Below are 21,772 nucleotides of genomic sequence, written 5' to 3' on the forward strand. Positions count from 1 at the left end.
TTGCAGATGGGAATGGCAGGTAACACCAGCCCCTTCGGGCAGCCCTTCAGTCAAACTGGAGGGCAGCAGATGGCAGCAACGGGAGTGAATCCTCAGTTACCAAACAAGCCGGGCATGGCCAACAGTTTGCCTGCCTTCCCCGCTGACATCAAGAGCACTCCAGTCACCAGCGTGCCCAATATGGTGAGTTGTACCTTACTGCTTCCCTCAGCAGCCGTGTCTTCATTGTACATCCTGAATTCTGGGGTGTAATGGCTTCTGCAGCAGTACTGGATGTGGTCACTTAAACACCAGTTAACCCCTTCAGTTTTTCACTGCTGCTCCGTGGAGCACGTGGGAAGTTTGTCTGTTTTTCTACAGTAATTTAACTTCCAAAGCAAACACTGTGTTTTGTTATGAGATTGCATTTCATCCTTTCCTTCTCTCTGGTGCTTTTATTGCCAAGCAGGATGAAAACTGCTTCTCTGCAAGTACTGCTTGTAGGTTTAAATTCCTCAATCAGTTAAAACGTGTGCTGGTTACACCACGAACTTCTCTGAAAGCCGAACAGGAGCTTTCATATCCTTTCAGTCTAACATAGTAAACACACGGCATGCCTTTCAGTTGGTATTGTGCACGACTTGCAGCTCCCAAGCACATTAGGATTATTAGAATAAGTTCTAAGGATATCTTGCCTAAGTTTGTAGTATCCTGTTTACTAGAGTTTTCTTTATAAAGCAAAATTAAATATTCCCATTTGTCTCAGCATGTCTGTATTAATCAAACTGCTTGTGTTGTTTCTATGGAAACTCTGGCTTGTTGCATTTTTATATTCTTATACATGGTAGCAGTTACTATAGAAACTTGTAAAACCTTCCATAAGATGCAAATTGCTTAGTTTTTAATTTAACTCACAACCCAGCTATTTTTTGGCACAAGCCACACCTGGTCTTCTACCAGTGAATTTGTTACCTGCCTGTAGCTAATAAGGCCATTTATGAGAAGGGGTGCAATGTGGTCAACTTCTTTCCTTCTGAATTTTAGAGGAGCAGCTCCTAATTCTCCATCAGCTGCACTGTAACATCTTTGTGTAATTATTCATCTGGAATTCACTGCTTATGGAAAGGAGCTGCCAACGAGAATTGAGCTGAGTTCAGAGCACCGCTCGCACTCGTGAGGAATGTTTGTAGAAGACAAATAGCTGCACGGCTCTTCTGATGTTGTTTCTGAAATGTTTTAAGTTAGGACCAAGTGTGAAGCAAATGAATTACCCCCTGATTCAGCAGAGAATTGGAAGTTCTGCCCAAAGTTTGGTATTTGATTGGGTTGTTCTGAAGCCTACTTGTGTGCTCATCTGAACAGCTGGTTCAGGGGAGACCTTATTCCTAATGCACACACATCCTAGCACAGGGGGTAGTGGCAGATCCTCAGATGAAGTGAAGGAAAGGCTGCTGCCATCGAGGCTCTCCTATTGATGGGGGAGGATGTAAGAGAAGAAACGTTGCCTCCTCTCTCCCTCTTTAACCAACAGACAGAGGGAAATGAAAGAAACTTTTTTAGTATTTTCAGTTGCAGTTTCTTTAAAACGTTGAAAATATGAGATTTCCAGGAGGGCAAACAAAACCATCTCGAGCATCAGAAAGCTTCGTATGTCCAACCTCTCTTTCCTCCCCATACAGTATGGAGAGAGGGAACCATTCTGGCCAAGCAGTCCCAGCCCCACTTAATGGTGGCACAGCCTCCGAGCTTGTTTCTGTTGGGGTGGAACTTTCAAGTTTCCATCTGAATGTTTTATTGTAAAGCCAAGAATTTAAAACAAATAAATGCCAGACACGTTAAAATTTAACCTTTCCTTGGCAGCAGTGTGACTGTGTGGTAATGGTGCATACATGGCCATATGCTGCTCCTTCCACAGGGCTGGTGTGTTATTCAGCGTGCAGTAGGAACGGTGCAGCCCCCCATCTTCTCACTGCCATCCCTCTGCTCTGTCACTTCCGTTTAAAGGATCTCCATTATTTCTTTTTTTAATGGACAGGAACCACGTTATCTTGCCAGCCAGCTCTCTGTGCTGCCCTTATCTTAAAGGGCCCCCAAAATAATATCCGTTGTGAGAAGCAGTCCCGTGTGAATGAAACCATTGGTTACACGTCGCATGAATTGAGAAACCAGATTCCAGCAGATGTGAAATGCTTTGATTACCAAAAAGAGCGTGTGAATCAGAGAGAGGAGTAAGGGATGGTGAGGCTTTACTCTGTATGTGACCTTACCCTGAGCCCTGAGAAGCACATTTGGTATAATCTCTTTAATTAGGAAAGAAGTAACAAACCTTACGGTATTAAAATGATTAAGAGGTCAGCTTTAGGGTATTAATATTCAGTGCCAGCAGAGTGGATTGTGGGTTTTCTTGCTTGTTTTTTGTTTTCTAAGCTGTGAGGCCAAACAATATAGTAGTGAATCCTGGGATTGTGTCAGTTTTTATTATGGGCTGATTGCCTGGATTTTTTTTGTAGTGAATTGATGGCCCATTTTAGTAGGTAAGGGACAAAAAAAAATCAAGGTATAGAATAGCTCCTGAAGTTCCAAAACTCCCAGCTTACATTTTCATTGCATGGTTCTGACTTTTGGAAGCATCCTGGAGTGGGCAGCTGTAGTTACTGCTCTGTAGGGCTGCTGGAGGAGCACTCAGACTCCTTACAGGATGTACAACTTGGAGGCTTGAGCAGGTGGCTCATTTCCAAAGAGAACGACAAATGGGGATTGTGTAACTCACTTGTTTGATACCGGGTTGGCCATACTTGGCTGCAGAGAAACGATCTAGGCTTTCTGGATGGAGGAAGTGAGCCATGCCTGCGCTTGGTGCAGCCTCCTGTTTGCAGGGTGCTCAGGCTCTGGAACACACAGTAGTATTTAAGGCAGACATTGACTCCCAGCACATTCAACTGCATAGCAGTGAGGTATTGGCTGCTTGTGGAAGAAAACTGTTTCAGGGGTTAAAAGCCATTGAGGACCAGCTGTTCAGGTTCCTTCTGTGGCAGGACTGTAGGAGCCTTCTCATTTCTGTGCTTATTATAAGGTCTTAAAAGGCTCATTCCCCAGTTCCAGCTTCAGAGGTGGAAGTTAGATGGTGGGTGAAAGTTGAAGGATGGAAATGTTGCTCTTCACTCTTGATGCCTCCAGCCACAGCACTGCTAAAGCTGTTAAAATAGAGAAATAAATATTAGACTCCGAGCACATTGATCATGTTAGGATGCATCATGTCAGCTTCTGGTGTGGGAGCTGAGAAGTGGCACCCTGCCTCACTTCTCACTTGCAAACTGTATTGCAGGCTCTCAGGTTTGGTAGGTAGGGAGGTAGTAGATGGTGCTTGATCATAAGGGACAGTGTTGAATGCTTTCAAATATAAGCTCATCACAGCTCAGAGGGTTTCTGGTCATCTTGGTAAAGCTGCCAGGACACTTTCCAGCCTTCTACATCTATGAATGCAGGATACTTGTGCATCTGCACTACCCATTAGCACAGCGTGTTTCTGCTTCTTAGAGCAGGGACAGGGCAGTGCTGTCTCGCAGAATAGATATACAGCTCCCATAATTTTAAATGGTATTAGTCATTACTGTGCAATATAGAGGGCTTGTGTTACTGTTTCTGGTGAACGAAGGTTTTGTCAGTCAGGCTGTTGGTGGACTTTCAGTTACTGATATGTTTGATGTGTGGTGGAGATGAGCAAGGTGCCAAGATCTGCAGACCTTCTCAGCTTGATCAAGACTGCTTGTTCTCTGCTCAGAAAACCCCATTGGCTTTGGGCGTTGTATCGGTGCTGATAAAGCAGTGATGGTGCCTGTTAACTGATAGAGCAGTAACAGGAGTTGGATTTTGGCTAGGGAAACAATTCTTTGACTGGGATGAAAGCATCACTTCCAACAGGATTTTCTTTGGCATGGTCTCATATTTTTCTGCAGATTGGCTGAACTAATTATTTCCTATTTGTGACCTACAGATTGTTTCAGTAAAACCTGTTCTGCTCACATGCATTTGTTCACAGCAGAAATTGAAGGCTTAAAAATGATAGCTGCACGCCCCAGGAGCATAAGTAGATAGCTTTGCCTCAACCTCTTTTTTTCTTACTGTATTTTTCAGGGTGTCCTACCAGAAAAATGTTTCTCAAAGGTCAAAAGTAGGTGGGCTGTTAATGGTCTGTTCTATCATGTAGGGCTGATTCCTCTTAAATGCAGGAAGCAGGCTTTGGTCAATAGCTGTGTAGACAGCACCAAAGTGTTTCACCCACTGCCTTCCCAGTGTAATCCTGTTGTTATTTTGTACTTGTGTGTTTTAAATATCAGCTTTTTTTATGTAGCTTGGGAATTGGTGAAGTTTTTTTTCTGGTACCCTGAATTTACAACACATTACTGTGGTAACTACGTGTAATCAAGGTGGTCCTTGGTGTCGTTCAATCTTTGTCCATGACATTAACTCAGGCTCTGAGTCATAAAGGTTTAAGACTTCTGCCATACATGCTGCTTCTAGTGAAGCTGTTGCAGGTGAGCGGGTTCAGTGTAGTGGAATCATCTTTGTGATAAGAACATCCTGAAGATAGGGTTTCTGAAGATAGGGTTTCTACATCTGTTGTCCTTCAGAAGAAGGTGGTTAATTAAACAACTTCCAATCTGTGCTGAAGAAAGGCCATGTCAAGGAAGCATTGCCAGTCTGTTAGGAGCCGTGTCCTGGTCTTAAGATCTGAGTGTGTGTGCTGGCTCCATCAGGCAGGACTTGGGCATTGCTGCAGAAGTGTGGCTGTATGAAGAATGGATGCTGGACACAGAAAGCAGCAGATTCAAAGAGCTGACACAACCTAATATTGCTCTGTAGTAAACTCTGGATCACTTTGGTAGATGTAATGCAGTCCAGATTTAGTTGACCCTTTCTGGAAGTAAACTGTATGCATTTAACCTTAGGCTTTTTAGCTACGAAAGGAATGTGAGTGCTCATTTGTTAGGAGCAGCAGTGCTAATTGAGGCTTGGAAAATGCACTCTTTCTGTCACTGTACCAGAGAGACAGTCATATAAATGTCATTGTCTTCTTCTGTTGACCAACTCTTTCATGTAGAGTAAACTGGGATTGAAGTGCCTAATATTGTGTGTATACTGCCTGTAATACAACACAATACTGACAGTGGAGCTCCTTCCTGTTGTAGTTATGGTCTATCTAATAAACCGAAGATTCTTAGTTGCCTTTTTCGTTGAAGTATTGAATGCAAATGTTTTAACAGCAGAATCTCTCAGTGTACTTGTAATGGTCTGAAATGAGAGAACAAAATATTCCAGAATGCTGCAGAGTGCTGTGATAACCCTTGGAGCCTGTGATGTAAGGACAGTCTTGTGATGCCCAAATTACTGTACAAGATGAAGATCAGAATTCAGATTTGGAGACCTGATGCTAAACTAACTTTGTTCTTAGTCCCAGATGCAAACTCAAGTACAGCAAGTGGGAATTGTACCAACGCAGGCCATGGCAACTGGACCAACAGCAGACCCGGAGAAGCGCAAACTGATCCAGCAGCAGTTGGTTTTGCTACTTCATGCCCACAAATGTCAGAGGCGTGAGCAGGCGAACGGGGAGGTGCGAGCCTGTGCTCTGCCACACTGCCGGACCATGAAGAACGTCCTCAACCACATGACACACTGCCAGGCTGGGAAGGCCTGTCAAGGTGAGAGCATGTTGCTGGAGCTACACGGGAACGTCCCCAGTGCTGTTTATTGGGCAGCTGTCAGCAGTGTTTCTCTTTTCTCAAGAAGACCCCCCCATACTCAGCGCAGATGAATGGAATAACTAGTTCTTAATTAAACAACGACTCCCTTTTTCGTTACCTTTACCCTGTTTCCATTCCTGTTCTCTGCGCTTTTCTGTTTAGAAAACAGAATGCAGTATTTGCCTTCTAGAAGTAGGATATCACCAACAGTGGGCTTGAGAGCCTTTCATCATCGTTGTATAAAGAGGATGTAATATTCATCACGGAATTGCCAGTAACTCAGTCATGTAGAATGTCTTAAATGTTAGCACTTGCTTCCTACACTTGTTATGACATTGTTGTGAGTCCCAAAAATGTTCAGTTCCATTTAGCTGTGTTTAGTTATACATAAATAATTGCTTGTAGAGGAGGGAGTTGAATGGCTTTGAAAAAGAGATTATTCAAACCAGTTAACTAGGAAGTGACCCTGATCTTACTGCTTTTTCCCATTGCAGTTGCTCATTGTGCTTCTTCGAGACAAATCATCTCCCACTGGAAGAATTGTACTCGGCACGACTGTCCTGTGTGCCTTCCCTTGAAAAATGCCAGTGACAAGAGAAACCAACAGCGTGAGTAGTTGTTTTCCTGCTGTCACAATGAAGTTATGTGGTTAAAATGGAGTTAATCACATGTGCAACGTAAGAATCAATTAAGTTACTGTATTTTCTTTTTTTCATGCCACCAGAAATAACTTAAATCATAGAATCATAGCATAGCCTGGATTGAAAAGGACTACAATGATCACCTGGTTTCAACCCCCTGCTCTGTGCAGGGTTGCTAACCACCAGACCAGGTTGCCCAGAGCCGCATCCAGCCTGGCCTTGAATTCCTGCAGGGATGGGGCATCCAGAGTCCAGGCTGTTTCTTGGGTGTTTCTTCCCTCTTGCTCCTAAACAGAAAATACTGAATTTAGGCTGATAGGTTCCTTTCGAACTGTGCTGACTTAGAACATTTGACTGCAGAGATGCAGCAGTGTTAGAAGTCTAAGTAGTGTTGTGCCTAAGTGTATTTAAACAAGGGTTAAGAAATGGGAAATAGCTGAAGGACTCGTGCAGCCTGTACATTAGATTTGTATTGGAAGCTCTCTGCTAATTTCCACTTAGGTACAGCGAGGAAAACTAATAAACCTTGGAGGACAGAGAAGAGCTGTTAGGGTAGGTGAGATGAAGGCAAAGGGGAGAAAAGCTGTTAAGTCTGCCCACATTAATCAGTGAAGATGCTGTCATAATTTCAGGAGAGCTTTTTTCCCTCAAAAAATATTAATAGTAAAAAAAAATGAAGTCATAGAGCTGCTCTGGAAGCAAGGATTTGGTTTTGTTTTACCACATGGCTCCTTCACAAACCAAATATTTCTTGATGTGTGATAACTAATTTGTTGCACTTGATTAGTTATGTTTGGTCTCTGAAAAATGTGCTGATAGCTTTGCTTTCCAATATGGCACAGTCTGTGCATGAGATATCCATGCAGCACGGTTGTTATCGAACACAGTTGAACTGTTTGTGTTGTTCTGTTTGTTGGTTGGTTTTTGTTGTCTTTTTTTTAAGACGAGCTTCAGTAGAAGGCTGGTTTAGTTAGTATTTGCTTTTACATCATTCATAGAACCTAGCAGAAGAGATGGCAATTATAAGCAAAAAACAGTCCTTAAAAGGTAACTTGGTTGTGAGATGTAATTCAATGGGTCTTGTTTTGACTGCAATAGAATTACACTGGATAAATAAATGTAGTTTTTGGTGCTCCTGTTGTATGCAGGAGAAAATAAATACAAAATCTCCCTCTCTGTTCAAGTAATCAATAATCCAACAGCAGTAGCCATGAAACTGTGCTGTTTAATGCGCAAGTTACCCTGAGTTATGTCAGTGAGACCTCACGGGCTGTCTGAAGGCTGAAGACGAATGCTGAAATGACTTGTTTAGGTGTATTATGAAGTATCACACTTGTTAGACATCTAGGAAAGTCATTTGCAGTAATAAGTGCATTTGAAAATACTCTGCTTGATCAGGTGAAACCTAACCTGAGAACTGAAGAGAGCTTGTTCTGTTAGGAACAAATAATTACAACATCTACTAATTGAGAGAAGAGAGAGGGATCTACGTATGGTAGAGAATAAGTTGGGAATATTATGTCTGCTGCTGATGTTCACTTTGTTAGAACAGAGCTGTTTCTTTAGAGGTGTCTCACTCCATGTTCAGATTTCAAGGGACATTTGTGCCATTATGAGCAGTACTGTGCCTTGCTGTAGGACACAATGGGACAAGTGTGAAGTGTTTCTCCTGTTCCTAATGGCTCTTTTGATGTGTGCCGTGTATCTGTCTGGGTAGGGTAGGGGCTAGGGAGAAACTGCCAAGAAAAAAGTTATTCTGCATAAGGTAAATGGAGGCTTTTCTTTGGAACAGGCTTAGAGGCTCCTGTGTTTGCAAGTAATGACTTGAAATTTGGTACAAATGTTTGGGGCTTGGAGGATTGGTTTGGATAGGAAGTACTTCTTTATTGTTGAAGCATTGATGAGATATTATTGAACATGGAAAAAAATATATATAAAGAAGATGGAAAAAGATTAATTAAGAGAGTAAATCTGAGATGAAAATGCCATTGTAGAGGATGTGGGGCCAGAAATTCAGAAGGTACGGACTGAGGAATGAAGGGTGGGAATGGGATGGGGGAAAAGGAATTCAGTGCAATGTAATGTGAAGGCTTTTAGCTTAATACTTAACTAAAAACAAGTTGGAATGGCATTGTTGATGAAACATAATGCTGACACTTCTTACCTTTAAGTTACACGTTGTCTTTGTTCACCATGATTTGATTTGTGATACAGTCTTTAATCCATCAACCATGTATGCTTACCTTGTGTACAGCTGCCTCCTTTTGGGTGCAGGACAGGCTGGTGCTGAGGTGAAACCAGGTTCCCAGCACAGACTTTGCTCCAGCCTCTCAGAAGGGATATAGTGATGAGTGAGGAGCTGCAGGACAAAGCACTTCAGCGCTGCTTGAATGAGTTTTAATTCCAGAACATGGAAGCAAAGCAAACATTCTAGAACAGGCTTATCACAAATTTACTGATGGTTTTGACATAGCCAGGTTAGAGAAGTGCTGCCCATTCATAGTTAGAATGGCATTTGGATTCTGAATTTAAAATCAGTAAGTGTGGGGGGCTGCCTCTAGAAAGCATGTGTGCAGTTACCTTAAGGCAGTGTCACCCCCTTCGCACACTGATGCAGGAGAGCTTGGTCACTTAGATTGTATCCTAGTGCATATGCCCAAGGAGGCCTCATCAGCTGCTGCTTCACTTCTGCTTGTCTGCACCTTCACTGCTAAGGTCCATGAACAGAACCTTGGTTGTCTGTAAAGTATTTGAATGTGAGTGGAGTTGTCTTGAACTTAGCAATGTCTGAAACACCAGTTAATGAAAAATCACAGCAGACGTTGCTCTGTGTAGCAAGTCAGCTAATTTGAGAACTCCTGTTTGTTTCAGTCTTTGTATTTATTTTAATTGGCTCGATCTCCTCTGGCATCAGACACAGAGGACTGACTGCATTTGCACTTGATCTGTCCAGTGTGGAATTTAATACTGTCTTCCTCCATCTTGTTGGATGGATTGAGATGATGTCATGCATTCACATCTATCTATCTATCTATATAAAGAAAGCAGTGAAAATAAACAAAGGAAACATCTTGAAAATCAGATTCCTTCTATTGTGAAAATACTTAATACATTTTGTGATGGAGCTATCAAATACAGAAGCGCTGACCCCAGGCAGTCAGAGCCCTCATCTCAGTGTTATAAGCGGACCACTAGCTATAAGAACACAGGCTGTCCTGTAAGAAGCTCTTCCAGTTTGAAGCACTGGAGCAAAGTTTGGCTGTTTACCAAGTTTGGGGAGTTTTGCATGCTTGAGTAGGTACGTGCACACACACACACACACACACACACACACACACACACACAACTTCTTGGAAACCATCAGTGTTTCAAATTGCATCCTGCCTAAACTCATCTCCCACAGCTTGGATCTCTGTCAGGTTGCCAGGGCACCTTTCTTCAGGGTGGTATCAGTTTTCCAAGAAAACGTTTTTGCTTTCTTTTTTAATCTCATGAAAGAGCACGTGGAAGGAGCAGGGAGGCATTTGGTTGGCCTCAGTGCGGTGACTGGATGCCTTTTTCCCGTTCACAAGCTTCAGCTTCACCTGTGGTCATTGTGCTGCATCCATGGAGATGGGCCTTGGATTTACAACCAACACTGAAAGCATGCGGGTTTTTGTCACAGCTTCCTCAAGAAATACCATCCTTTCTTCTTTTCTTTACAAGCTGATCCATTAGGTCCCAGATCAGACCTCTGCAGTCACAACAGCCTCTGGAATTCTAAAGTGCCACAAGTTTAGTGTGGCTGAACCTCTTTGGGACTCCCTATTTCTTGGCTTATGCTTAGAGCATCTTTCTCTTAGGTTGCATGAGCCTCTTAAACAGTTTTGTGCATGTTGAGGATTTCAGAGATGGAGATACCCTGGAGAGCTGCAGTCTTTTCCTGACAGATTGCCCTTTGGAAGTGTTGGACTGGGCTCCTTCTTCAGGAATGCTTGTCTGAAGAACCGGACTATCGCCTCTGCCCTCACTGAGTGTCTGTGGGACCGAGGGCAGAAGGGGGGGATCAGTGACTGCATTTCTTAGGAAATGAGCTGGGATTGAATTGCCGTCTGGAGAGAGCAAATTCTGGCTCTGTGATACGTGTGGCAGTTTGGGGTTTGTTAGATTTTTGCCTTTTCTCTCTTGGGCAGCAGATGAAAGTGTGTGTGTGTCCTTGTCAGTGATGCTCTGTTTCCGTAGTGGTAAGGATTTAAGAAAGCCTGGGATGCAGTTAATGTCTCAGAAGCCTGTTCTCCTGATTTACTTTGCTTTTCCCCTAACCACGTGCCTCTCAGTGCTTCAGTAAAACTGCTCTTGTTGTATTAAAAGCTATTGTTGTTGCTGTGTTTGCATCACAGTTTTTTTGCATGTATTACATCCTCAATTACTTGAGGGGGAAAATGTGGAGTATGTTTTCTTTTACCAGAGCCCCATTGATACCAGTGTGCGGTGTCTCCAGAGTGAAGGATACTCCATGTGTCATTCACAGAGAAGCACAGTTCTGCTTGGAATGGCGGCTCAAATGGGGCTGGAATACAGATATTTGTTCAATTCTAGCTTAGTATAAAACTGCTTTTTGATGTAGTTTCAATTTCCTGTTTGAAGTGGAAATGGCTCTTCCGTACATCTTTGTGGTGAGAGTGGTCAGTTGGTTGTGGTGGTCATATAGATTACTGAGTACCTAAATACCATGATAGAAGTTGCTTATCAGAAGTTGCTTATCAAAGCCTGCTTTGACTCCCCGTGTTGTTTTAGATTTATTGAGTACGGCTGGAAACTTACCAGGGCTTTTTGTCACTCTTCTAAACTTTGGTTATAGACAAACTTCTTCATCCTTCAGCTAATGAAAGATTGTTGAGAATTAAAGCTGCTGCCAGCAGATGTTCAGTACTACTTTTGTGTCCAATGATGCTGTATTTGTGCTGATCCTTAATTCAGGATCTCTCTTCTGGTGCCAAATATTTTGACCTAAAATAGGGTTGGTTAGAAGGAAAGAAGCAGAGGATTTTTTTTCCTTTAGTCCACCTTTCCAAGTAGGCTATTGAACTTCACATTGGAGTCTATATTCCATGTGTGTTATGGTAATTATGGGCTTGTCTGCATAAAACTTACAGCCCTTCTTTAGACTGTTTGCATCAGTTGCTTTGGTGATTTCTGTCCTGTGGATTCAGTTTCCCACTTGGCATCTCAGGGATCACTCAGACGTTAGAAACAAAGATATATAGCGTACAACTGCGTGTGTGTTCTACTGATTCATGGGATCGTGTTTCTGATTGTCCTCATTGATTATTCAATTTTCTATTATTCTTTCTTTTTATAGCCCTCCTAGGGTCTCCAGCTGGTGGAATGCAGAATTCCATTGGTTCAGTTGGAACAGGCCAGCAGAATAATCCATCGCTAAGTAATCCTAATCCGATTGACCCCAGCTCCATGCAACGAGCCTATGCTGCTCTTGGACTCCCATATGGCAACCAGCCTCAGACACAGTTGCAGCCCCAGGTACAAGGCCAACAGCCAGCACAGCCTCAGGCTCACCAGCAAATGAGGACCATTAATGCATTGGGTAGGTGGAAAAAATATTGCAAAACTAAGGTGTTTAAATAAACCAAAGTATGGAATTTTTTTATGTTGAACTGTATTTCACAGAAGCAGAGTGGTGACTTGCTGTTGATGTTGATCAGTAACGTAAAAATTATACCACTTAAAAGCTACCATTCATTTATTTATGTCTGAATATTAGACAGTTTTGTATATATTCCTTCTGCTAAATGGTAGGGGATTATGTTCCTTCTGAAATACAGTCCACAGCTTTTTGCTGTCTAAGGTGATTAGATAGAATTCTGTAAGAATTTTTGCATAACGGTTCTTTCCTCTGTTCTGGCAGACTGTTCTATAGCAAACACTATCCTCTCTCAGGAACTCGCTTGTTATTATCATCTTCTTGCCTTCTAGAACCATTACAAAGAGTTTCTGACTCTTAAATTTTCATAGACTAGTCTGTTTCTTTTTCTAGGAAAAGATGTTCAAACTGAAATTAGCACATGCAGTAGCTGTGTATGTGCACCATAGTGGGTACTGACTTCTTTGGTACTCTATATTTATTTTGCTAACCAGCTGTGTGTTAAATGAAGTTCTGTGCTGTTGTCAGAATGGTGAGCCAGGTACCAATGATGTTTGATTTTGTCTCAAAGGAGCCAACCAGATGAACCTTCCCACAGGAGGAATCACAACAGACCAGCAAGCTAGTCTAATTTCTGAACCTGCTCTTCCAACATCCCTTGGGACAAATAAGTAATGCACACATTTTCACTCTTGCTCATTTAAACATTTATTTACATGTTTTATGAATGTAAATAAAGAGCGTGCTTTAGAAACTAATTGCGTTGCTGCTTGGAGTGATCAGCCACATCTATAGCTGCTCTCTTCTTTCATGTTTCAGTTCTACATCTCCCGCTTTAGAGATCCCCAGAAGAAGTCCCCCAAGAGATCCCCAGAACATTTAGTGGTTTTAAATAAATTCTAAAGGGAAGAATATGTTGTATTTTTAAACATACAAATACCTTAGCAGATAGGATTTATTTTTTTATCATGTCTTATAAGCTCCTGGGCTTTGCTGCTGTATGCTTTGTAGCTTGTTGAGTTAATATCAGTGTTTTACTTACAGAATGTTTGATGCAATAACTAGAAGCGATGAAAGCAATTAAAAACTGCTTTTGCATCAGACGTACTACATAGACTTGCATTCTTGTACTCTAACAGCCCATTCCCTTCCTTGCTTTAGCCCCCTAATGAATGATGGCACAAATTCTGGCAATGTTGGAAACCTCAGCTCCATGCCAACAGCTGCACCTCCTTCTAGTACCGGGGTAAGGAAAGCATGGCATGAACATGTCACTCAGGACCTGCGCAATCATTTAGTGCATAAACTGTAAGTATTCACCAAGACCACATATTTTTTCCTGGATATTTTTAAATAATTTCAGTATTGTAGATCTCCTAGCTGAAAAGTTGTTAATGAGAAAGTAGTGATGCTGTTGACACTGTGCCATTGATAGTGAGCCACTGTCTTTAACTCTCCTCTTCAGTTCATTCTTCTTGCTCGCTGAGGGATGGAGTAGTTTGTATGGCTAGTAAATTTGTTCTGCTGTAGTAGACAGAAGTATTTAGATTATAGACTGTCGAACCTCACATTTTATCACTGAATTTGCTTTAAACTTGTGGGGAACAATACAACAGACATTATTTTAATCAGTTTGGATGCATTTTTATGCCTCTGGTGTACAAGGGAATGTGCTGAGCGACAGTTATAAAGCTGTATAGAATTACCAGATTTTGTATGAAGGATTTTTCCTTTATTCCTTCTCATCTCATGTAGTGTCCAAGCCATCTTCCCCACTCCGGATCCGGCAGCACTGAAGGATCGCCGCATGGAGAACTTGGTGGCTTATGCAAGGAAAGTTGAAGGAGATATGTATGAGTCTGCCAACAGCAGGGTATGTTGCTTCAGTCTGGGTATTCAGAATATGTTCAAGAGCTGTAGTATTGCAAATCTTAGAAGCGTAAGGAAATGTACAGAAAATAATTTCCCCGTTCTGTTGATGAGTGAAGTCATGCTGTCTGTCTGTGACAGTGTTTGTGTGACCCCATGCTCTCTGATTAATGTCACTCCAAACTAATTCACCTCCTTCAGGTCCATGAAAACACAGCGATGTTGTGCTGGCCCATTTTCCATTCACCCTGAAAGTCTGACTGATGTGTGTGAAAACTCGAGCACAGCTTATAGGTCTTGATGTTTCCCTTGCTGACGTTCCACTTTATGAAAATCTCTGTAGATAAGAGTTCTGATGCCTCCCTACCATTGGAGCTTTTGTCTGGGACCCATCCGTGATAAGCTGCTTACCTTTTACCTACAGTGTTGTAATAATTTCTCTCCTACTCAGCAGCACTGAGAGTGATTCGGCTAAGACAAATAGCAGTTTCAGCTAACAGAATAAGAAATCAGTTTGCCTGTGCTTATCCTATGCATGGGAAACAAGTCAGAATGATCTGTTCGTGAATTCTTTGTCTCCAGTGAGGTGTCAGCTCGAATCTGTATTACTCAGAAAACAAAACCCTGTTGACTGACACACTGAACATACTATTGCTTTATGTCAGTGCAGTTTTGCCACCTTAAAGGAACCACTCCCTGAAAGTTTTCATCAGGTAAAAACAGTAGTGCTGTCCTGATAGCTAATGAAGTCTTACCTGTTTAGAATCTTGGGGTACTGTCATTAGGTAAGAGACACATACAGCTGTCAGAGCCTTGTTGGCACAAGGCTCCTTCATGGGAATTCGTTTAACTTACTAAGCTCCAAAGCAGTGAATTTGGATGAAGGGAGTAGTTAAGACATTCTAAGTGATTGAATGGGGAACTGGATCTTCTTGAGGAGCATTAGTTTTGCTTTGGCATTGAAAAATGGGCCAGTGTAAGGTGTCAAACTGCTTACCAATATGAGCTCCTTGTAAATACGTCCCTTTTCAGGAGTCTTTGTAATATGAAAGTAGCACAGTCTTAAATGCACAAGTAGAAGTTACAGATGAAGCGTCCAAGCAGAATAAAGGGCTCCTCGTGCTTTTAGACTGGACAGCAGAAAAGGATGGGCTTTCTTAACAAGGCTCACGAGGGGTACTCAGCTTGTCCTGATTCTCTAAAGTGAGCTGGATCCTGCTGTAATAACCAATATAGTTGAGTTTGATGTAGATAAAATGATTCTGAGACAAGTACATGGCTGAACCTTGGCTCCTTGTAACGCTGGGTTTACAGGCCTGGGTGTCCCCACAAAATGAATGTGATCTTGGGGCTTTGTGGCATTATTTTTGCCTTTAACAGGTGTGTAATCTCACGCTCGGCAGATGTGTCCAGCAATTGCTGGCAAGCAAAATTGTCTCCCTTGCTGTGCAGCGTGAGTGCCTTATTTGATCTGTTGTCAGGGTAGATTCAGTAAAATGGGTTTTTTTCTGTCTTGCTCAGATGCAGCGTTCAGCTGCCTGTGCCTGCAGATTATTTTTCACTGATTTTTCTCCATTCTTCTGAGGTTTTGTTTGGTTTTGCTTATTCCCACAATGCCTGTCGGTAATCAGGACTCTTTAGGAAAAGTGATTTCCATCTTTCTTTAAGAATTGATCTGTCCTTAACACCTATCTCCAGGAGTTGGTTTAGCATAACTGTGTTTCTGGGGGCATCTCTTAGTTTTGTCTCTGCATTAGTGGAAATGTTTGTTATGAAAATAACGTTTAAAAAGTCATTAACGCGTAGAAACTGAATCTCGCTTTCTCCAAGCAACAGAGGCCCTGTAGTCTTCTCCTTTGTCTGCTAATTTGCACAAAGTAAATGCAGTGAGTAGTCATGAAGCCAAGTCTCTTAAGGTCCCTGGGAGCTCAGTTTTGCTTTTCTGCATTAAAGCAGGGATGAGACTGTCTTGATTTGACAGTTCTGAAAAGAAGTAGTTCCTGTTCAGCTCGGCAGGTGCATGCACTAAAAACTGAACCAAAAACAAATCAGCTGACTATTCAGGTAGGCTTGTATGGTTTCTGTCGTTGCTTTTTAATGCTTGATGTTGAGTGCTATTTTTCTTTTTTAGGATGAATACTATCACTTATTAGCAGAAAAAATCTATAAGATACAAAAGGAGTTAGAAGAGAAGCGGAGGTCTCGTCTGCATAAGCAAGGGATCTTGGGAACGCAGCCAGCCTTACAGACGCCGGGACCTCAGCCCCCTGGCATCCCACAGGTGGCTGCTGCCATGGGCCAGGCACAGCCTGTCAGGCCTCCCAGTAAGTGCTTCTGCATCAGGGTGGGCACCAGGGAAAGCAAAGTGGGACAGCGGGGTTTTTGGTTCTAATACTTTGGCTGTGGCCTTGCAGGGTTTGTGCCCTTGTGCTTTTTAGACTACCCTTGTGTTCAGACAGTGTGTCTTTTCTCTGACTGTTTATCTGTTTCTGTTGCAGATGGGCCTATGTCCATGACAACTGTGCCTATAAGTCGTATGCAGGTTTCTCAAGGTATCTATGTTTTCTTCTCTAACAACACTTTGAGGGTGCAAAATAAAGCATTAGGGGAAATGCCAATCATCTCTTTTTATCTTGAAATTGCACTTGGGGGAGGGGGGACGGGGAACTTACTGGGGTCTCCCTTTTTCAGCATCATTCCTTGTTGTTGCTCTGAGACAGTAAAGGTCTCAGTGCAGTCATAGAATCATAGAATCTTTGCAGGATGTTTCAGCTTCCCCCAAAAGAGTATCCCCAATTACTTTACATCAACAAACCATCCTATGGTATTGTGTACATACAGCATTGTGTCTTTACAGATCATCCATGCTCCTCATCATTTCTAAGCCACCATTAGTTAAACACTCCCTAGCTGGCATTCTCCTAAATATTTTTTTTCATCTTGGTTTCTCTCTTAAGCCAAGTGATTTAAGCAGCATTCAAGGAAAAGGGTGGAGGGCAGTTACATTTTAGCCATAAGAAATGTGAACTTTATAATAGAGCATACATAGGTAATTTGTGATGACTTGTTCCTAATGAGTTGTTTTGGGGGGTGCATTTGCAGGAATGAATCAGTTTAACCCCATGTCCATAGGGAATGTACAGATGCCACAAGCACCCATGGGACCCCGTGCAGCTTCTCCAATGAACCATCCTGTGCAGATGAACAACATGGGCGCTGTTCCTGCGGTTCGTACTTGTTGTTATCCGGTTCTTCTCAAAATTGGTTGATGGTATTTACCGGTGCTAATGCTGCTCTGAAAAGGCCGCGTCACTGAGTAGGACTGGAAATTGTAGGATAATTTCATGGAGATGTACCGAGTCTGTCAAGCTTCTATTGAGGCATTTGTTTTCGTTATTTATGTGTTTTAAAAGAATGTCTTTAGGGAGGTAAATATCAGAGTTGCGATATTCTGCAAGAGCAGAGTCCTTTCAGGAGCTGCTTCTCTGCAGTTTATGTACTGTCTTTATTCCTCCAAGAAAACATGTTTTGATTCTTCAGGAAAAAGGGAAAAGCACCAATATATTTAAAGTGTTAGTATAATTTGAATATTAGATTGTATCAAAATAACTCCCTTTTGAATACTGTGAAACAAATGCTGACATTACGTGCATACACGCACTTCCATTTGGTTTACTGAAGCCATTTTTCCTTTTATGTTTTGTCACGTCTTTTGGCTCATTGCTTTGATGGTATTTTCCTTTGCCTTCCTGCATGATAAAAAACCACTGACATCTTTATTTTGGTGTTAACTTTTAGATGGCAATGTCTCCTTCCCGAATGCCTCAGCCGCAGAACATGATGGGAGCCCATTCCAACAACATGATGGGTCAGGCTCCTACCCAGAACCAATTCCTGCCCCAGAATCAGTTTCCAGCTTCCACGGGGGCTATGAATGTGAACAATGTTGGCATGGGTCAGTCAGCAGCCCAGGCAGGGGTGGCACAGGTACGGTGTGTTTTCTAATGCCTGAGTTAAATGCTTTAAATAATTTTGGTCTGACGTATTTTAGTTGTCTGGCTCTGTGTATTGTTGTTCATTGCAGTCATTCATGACTTTCAGGAGTATTACCTCCATATGCTTACTTGGGCAATGTCCTATAATTCCCAGTGTAGATTCTGAAAGATGCAAGTCTTTTCTCAAGGCAAGTTTTGAACAGCTTCACAATGAAGCACCTATAATTTCTTGGGCTCTGGTTCAGTTACTTGACCAACTTTGTCAGGGGAAAAAAAAAGCCGAGCAGAATCCCAACTTCACACAGACAATATAGAAGCAAGTTTTAATTTAAATTAAAAACAAAACAAAAAATGGATCTTAGGTCTTGTGTTCCGCAGTGGGGCAGCTGTTAAATGTGCTGAGCTCTATTCCAGAGCGGGGCTGCTCTACAGTACTGACCTACAGTGTATATTTGCTTGCAACTGTTTTGTATGCAAAGTGTGACCTTTGCCCAGCTAATGATATGATTTACAGACTGTCTGCAGGTTTGTGTTACTCGGAGATTGTGAGGATTCCTTCTGTGTGCTGGTAGTGTTTGTGGAAAGTGATGTGTGAGGCGCATCTAAGTTTAGCATCAAGGTCTTTGAATAAAAGCTGACAAAATTGATTAGGAGAAGTCAGAGCACAGTCAGCTGCATAGCGTAGTTAGATGTGTTTCAAAGATTATGTCAGTGCTTAAACGTTAATTGTGATTCCTGGAGTTTTGGGAGCCATGTGTCTGTAAGATAATCTCTTTCCCTCCAGCAGGGGCAGGTTCCCAGTGCTGCTCTTCCCAACTCCATGAACATGCTAGGACCACAGAGTGGTCAGCTATGCCCACCAGTGACCCAGCCGCCTCTGCATCAGACTACACCTCCCGTGTCCACTGCTGCTGGGATGCCGCCTATTCAGCACCAAACACCAACTGGAATGACTCCTCCTCAGCCAGCAGCACCCACTCAGCCATCCACACCAGTCTCATCTTCAGGACAAACCCCTACACCGACCCCGGGTTCTGTTCCCAACGCGACCCAGACACAAAGCACGCCTACGGGGCAGACTGCAGCACAGGCTCAAGTCACGCCGCAGCCTCAGACCCCAGTTCAGCCCCAGTCTGTGCCAACCCCACAGCCATCCCAGCAACAGCCAACATCTGTGCAGGCACAGCCACCTGGCACTCCAGTAAGTACCAGCTACTTGTGTTTGCTCTTGTGTAGTGGTGTTCCACAGAAGTCCTCCCTATGTATAGCACCGCATCACGAATGTATAGAGTCCGTATGTTGTATGGCTGTCAATACTAGCTTCTACTTTAGAGCAAAGGATTCCTTATACAGATATGTAAAAACGTGTGTTCAGATTATCTCAGCGTTGTTTGAAGGAGGGGGGGCATAAAGAATGACTTCAATCTGCTCAAAGTAAAAATGGCAGCAGTGTTTAGAAAGGTGAGGAGTATCGGGCCTAATGTAATATTTGGCCTTAATCAGAATCAGTCTTTTCTGATCATAAAATTTATGTAGGCTTTTTTCTTTTGAGCTTTACACTGAGGAGGAATGTACCATGTTTTACTGGGCAGGTGTTTTCTCTGTAAAAGAAGCCTCTTTGTTTGGAGCAGAGATCTTCCTTTGCTTTTACTCTGTAAAACAGAGTTACTGAATGTGTTCTGTAGAAACTTGACTACAGTGAGCTCCTATATCCATGTTCTGCACTGTTTTAGAATATCATCTCATGTCTCTTTTTTGTGCTGTTCATTTTTTAGTAAAGGAAAATATTTCTATATATGCAGTGTCTTTCTTTTGTACTGTTTTTACAACAGCTATCCCAGGCAGCAGCTAGTATTGATAACAGGGTCCCCACCCCTGCCTCAGTTGCTAGTGCTGATACGAATTCCCAGCAACTAGGACCAGATGCACCAATGCTAGAAAGCAAATCAGAAGTTAAAACTGAAGAAACTGAGCCAGAGACTAGTGAGACACAAGTGGAAGCTAAGACTGAGGTAAATGAGATTCTATACAGCTTAACTGAAAGCAGTGATAGATATAAAAGCACTTAATGATATGTCTGAATTGATGAGCTAAGGGGTGAGAAGAGGGTAGTTACTGGAAAGTAACTGTCCTGAGGAAAGCCATGGATGGAGAGTGCTTTGACAATCTCATAAGCTGATATTTGAAGGGCTGAAGCCTGGGTCAGAGGTGTAACAGTGCATCTTATTGCCTCCTTTCTTAAGGTGGAGGAGGATTTACAAGGATCTTCACAAACAAAAGAGGAAACAGATGGAACCGAGCTGAAACAAGAGCCAATGGAAATAGAAGAAAAGAAGCCTGAAATAAAAGTAGAAGCTAAGGAGGAAGAGGAAAGTGGCACAAATGGAACCACTTCACAATCCACATCGCCATCTCAGCCCCGCAAAAAAAGTACGTGTCTGAAAACTGATCCCTTTTTCTTGCATACTTTGTTTTAAAGAGCCCTTCCGTTTTCTGTGTTGTGCTGGGAAGGGCTCATTTGTTTTTGAAAGTAGAATTCCTTTAATGTTACTTGAATCAGAGGTGGGAGCAGCGTGGTGTGTTCTTGATGCCAGCAGTACCCTCGCAGTTTCCAGTTTCTGCCCAGAAGGACTCAGGTGGTGAGGAAGTGGCTGCTGCTTGGGTGATGTGCGTGAATCTCTGCCCGTACATCTTGGCCAATGCTCTTTCACAGGAGCTCAGTACAGATGCAGTAACCAGGAAACATCTAATGCTAAAGAAAACGGCCACAAATTAATTACTTCTCTTTGTAATGAAAGCAAGATAAGTGTTTTTGGACTCAAAAGCCCTGGCTGTCTTGATGCTTGGTTTTTTGAGATGACCATTTCTGTGTTTAGTTTTTGACCAAAGGTGAGCTTTCAACATAATGTAAGCGTCAAAAAAAGAACATGGAAGGCTACATTCCATTCATTTTGTCTTTTCTTTCAAAGGAAGCTACATCGGATTGCATTAGAATAACATCACAGATGCATGAATGTGCCCAAGAAATTGTAAAGATTTAGTTTGCAGAGATTGAATCTTGATCTCTTGTATATGCCTTGCACTGCATTTAATTATTAGACATAGTTTTCTTAGAATAAAGCAGTAGATGTGAATTTCAGTTGTAACACAGTGTGCCAGCCAAACCAGAGTGCGCTGCAGAGCCTGTTTCAAACTAACAGTTACAAACAGGTTGAGTTCCCAGTGTTAAGAATCATTGCTTCTCCTTAAGCGTTCTTGCAAGTCAGTGGAGTCAGTAGCTGGGAGAAGATGGTTCTTACAGAGCTGGTCTGTGCAGAGCTGTACTGTGTCGTTCTGGTGATTCAGTCTGGGTTACTGTGTGTTTCCAACACCTCCTTTAGTAACACCTTCTTGTCTTAGAAATGCTGTCACTAAGTAGCCATGCAGTGTAATACATGTGAAGCTCCAGCATGTAAAACTGCATACACAGTTTTAAACTGAGCCATTTTCTCACCAAGTAGTTTATCCAGCTTTAACAGAGCATTTGCATTTAAACACAAAATAAACCAAGAGGTATTCAAGAGCAAATACAGTGAAGTGTGCTTAAGGGTTTTATGGTATCTTAAAACTGCTTACGAGACTCATCTCATGTTTTTTGATTCATACATTGGTTTCATTTTCCGTTGGTATTTGAGACTCCTGATGGCATGGGAGGGATGAAGAGGTGCACTCCAACGTGACCTGGGATGCAGATTGATGCTGCTGCTGCCAGGGGGAGGGTCTCACAGCTGGAAGTGGTTGTAGGGTGTGCGCTGTGAGGTCATGGAGCAAATAGTGACCAGGTGTCTTCATGTTTGAACAGATTCACCTGGGCCTTAAAGGAGTGTCTTTTTGAGCAGCTTCTGCTGTGCGGTTGGAGTCTGT

The 21,772-nt window shown here is 42.5% G+C and overlaps 1 protein-coding gene across 5 annotated transcripts in view; it reads left to right on the forward strand.

Moving 5' to 3' along the window:
* CREBBP (CREB binding protein) overlaps positions 1-21,772 on the forward strand; it is a 66,169-nt gene that overhangs the window by 22,549 nt on the left and 21,848 nt on the right. For 2 of the 5 annotated variants that reach the window (XM_072349707.1, XM_072349710.1), the window contains 14 exons: positions 7-183; positions 5,432-5,681; positions 6,218-6,331; positions 11,706-11,948; positions 12,577-12,676; positions 13,167-13,313; positions 13,761-13,878; positions 16,006-16,198; positions 16,373-16,426; positions 16,977-17,101; positions 17,673-17,861; positions 18,654-19,070; positions 19,702-19,881; positions 20,113-20,299. In XM_072349707.1, coding sequence (XP_072205808.1) covers positions 7-183; positions 5,432-5,681; positions 6,218-6,331; positions 11,706-11,948; positions 12,577-12,676; positions 13,167-13,313; positions 13,761-13,878; positions 16,006-16,198; positions 16,373-16,426; positions 16,977-17,101; positions 17,673-17,861; positions 18,654-19,070; positions 19,702-19,881; positions 20,113-20,299 — 2,494 coding nt within the window. The remainder of the gene's footprint in view (positions 1-6; positions 184-5,431; positions 5,682-6,217; positions 6,332-11,705; positions 11,949-12,576; positions 12,677-13,166; positions 13,314-13,760; positions 13,879-16,005; positions 16,199-16,372; positions 16,427-16,976; positions 17,102-17,672; positions 17,862-18,653; positions 19,071-19,701; positions 19,882-20,112; positions 20,300-21,772) is intronic. The other 3 variants (XM_072349708.1, XM_072349709.1, XM_072349711.1) reach the window with 3 other exon arrangements.

The sequence above is a fragment of the Excalfactoria chinensis genome, chromosome 14 (assembly GCF_039878825.1).
Source record: "Excalfactoria chinensis isolate bCotChi1 chromosome 14, bCotChi1.hap2, whole genome shotgun sequence".
In the NCBI taxonomy this organism is placed as follows: domain Eukaryota; kingdom Metazoa; phylum Chordata; class Aves; order Galliformes; family Phasianidae; genus Excalfactoria; species Excalfactoria chinensis.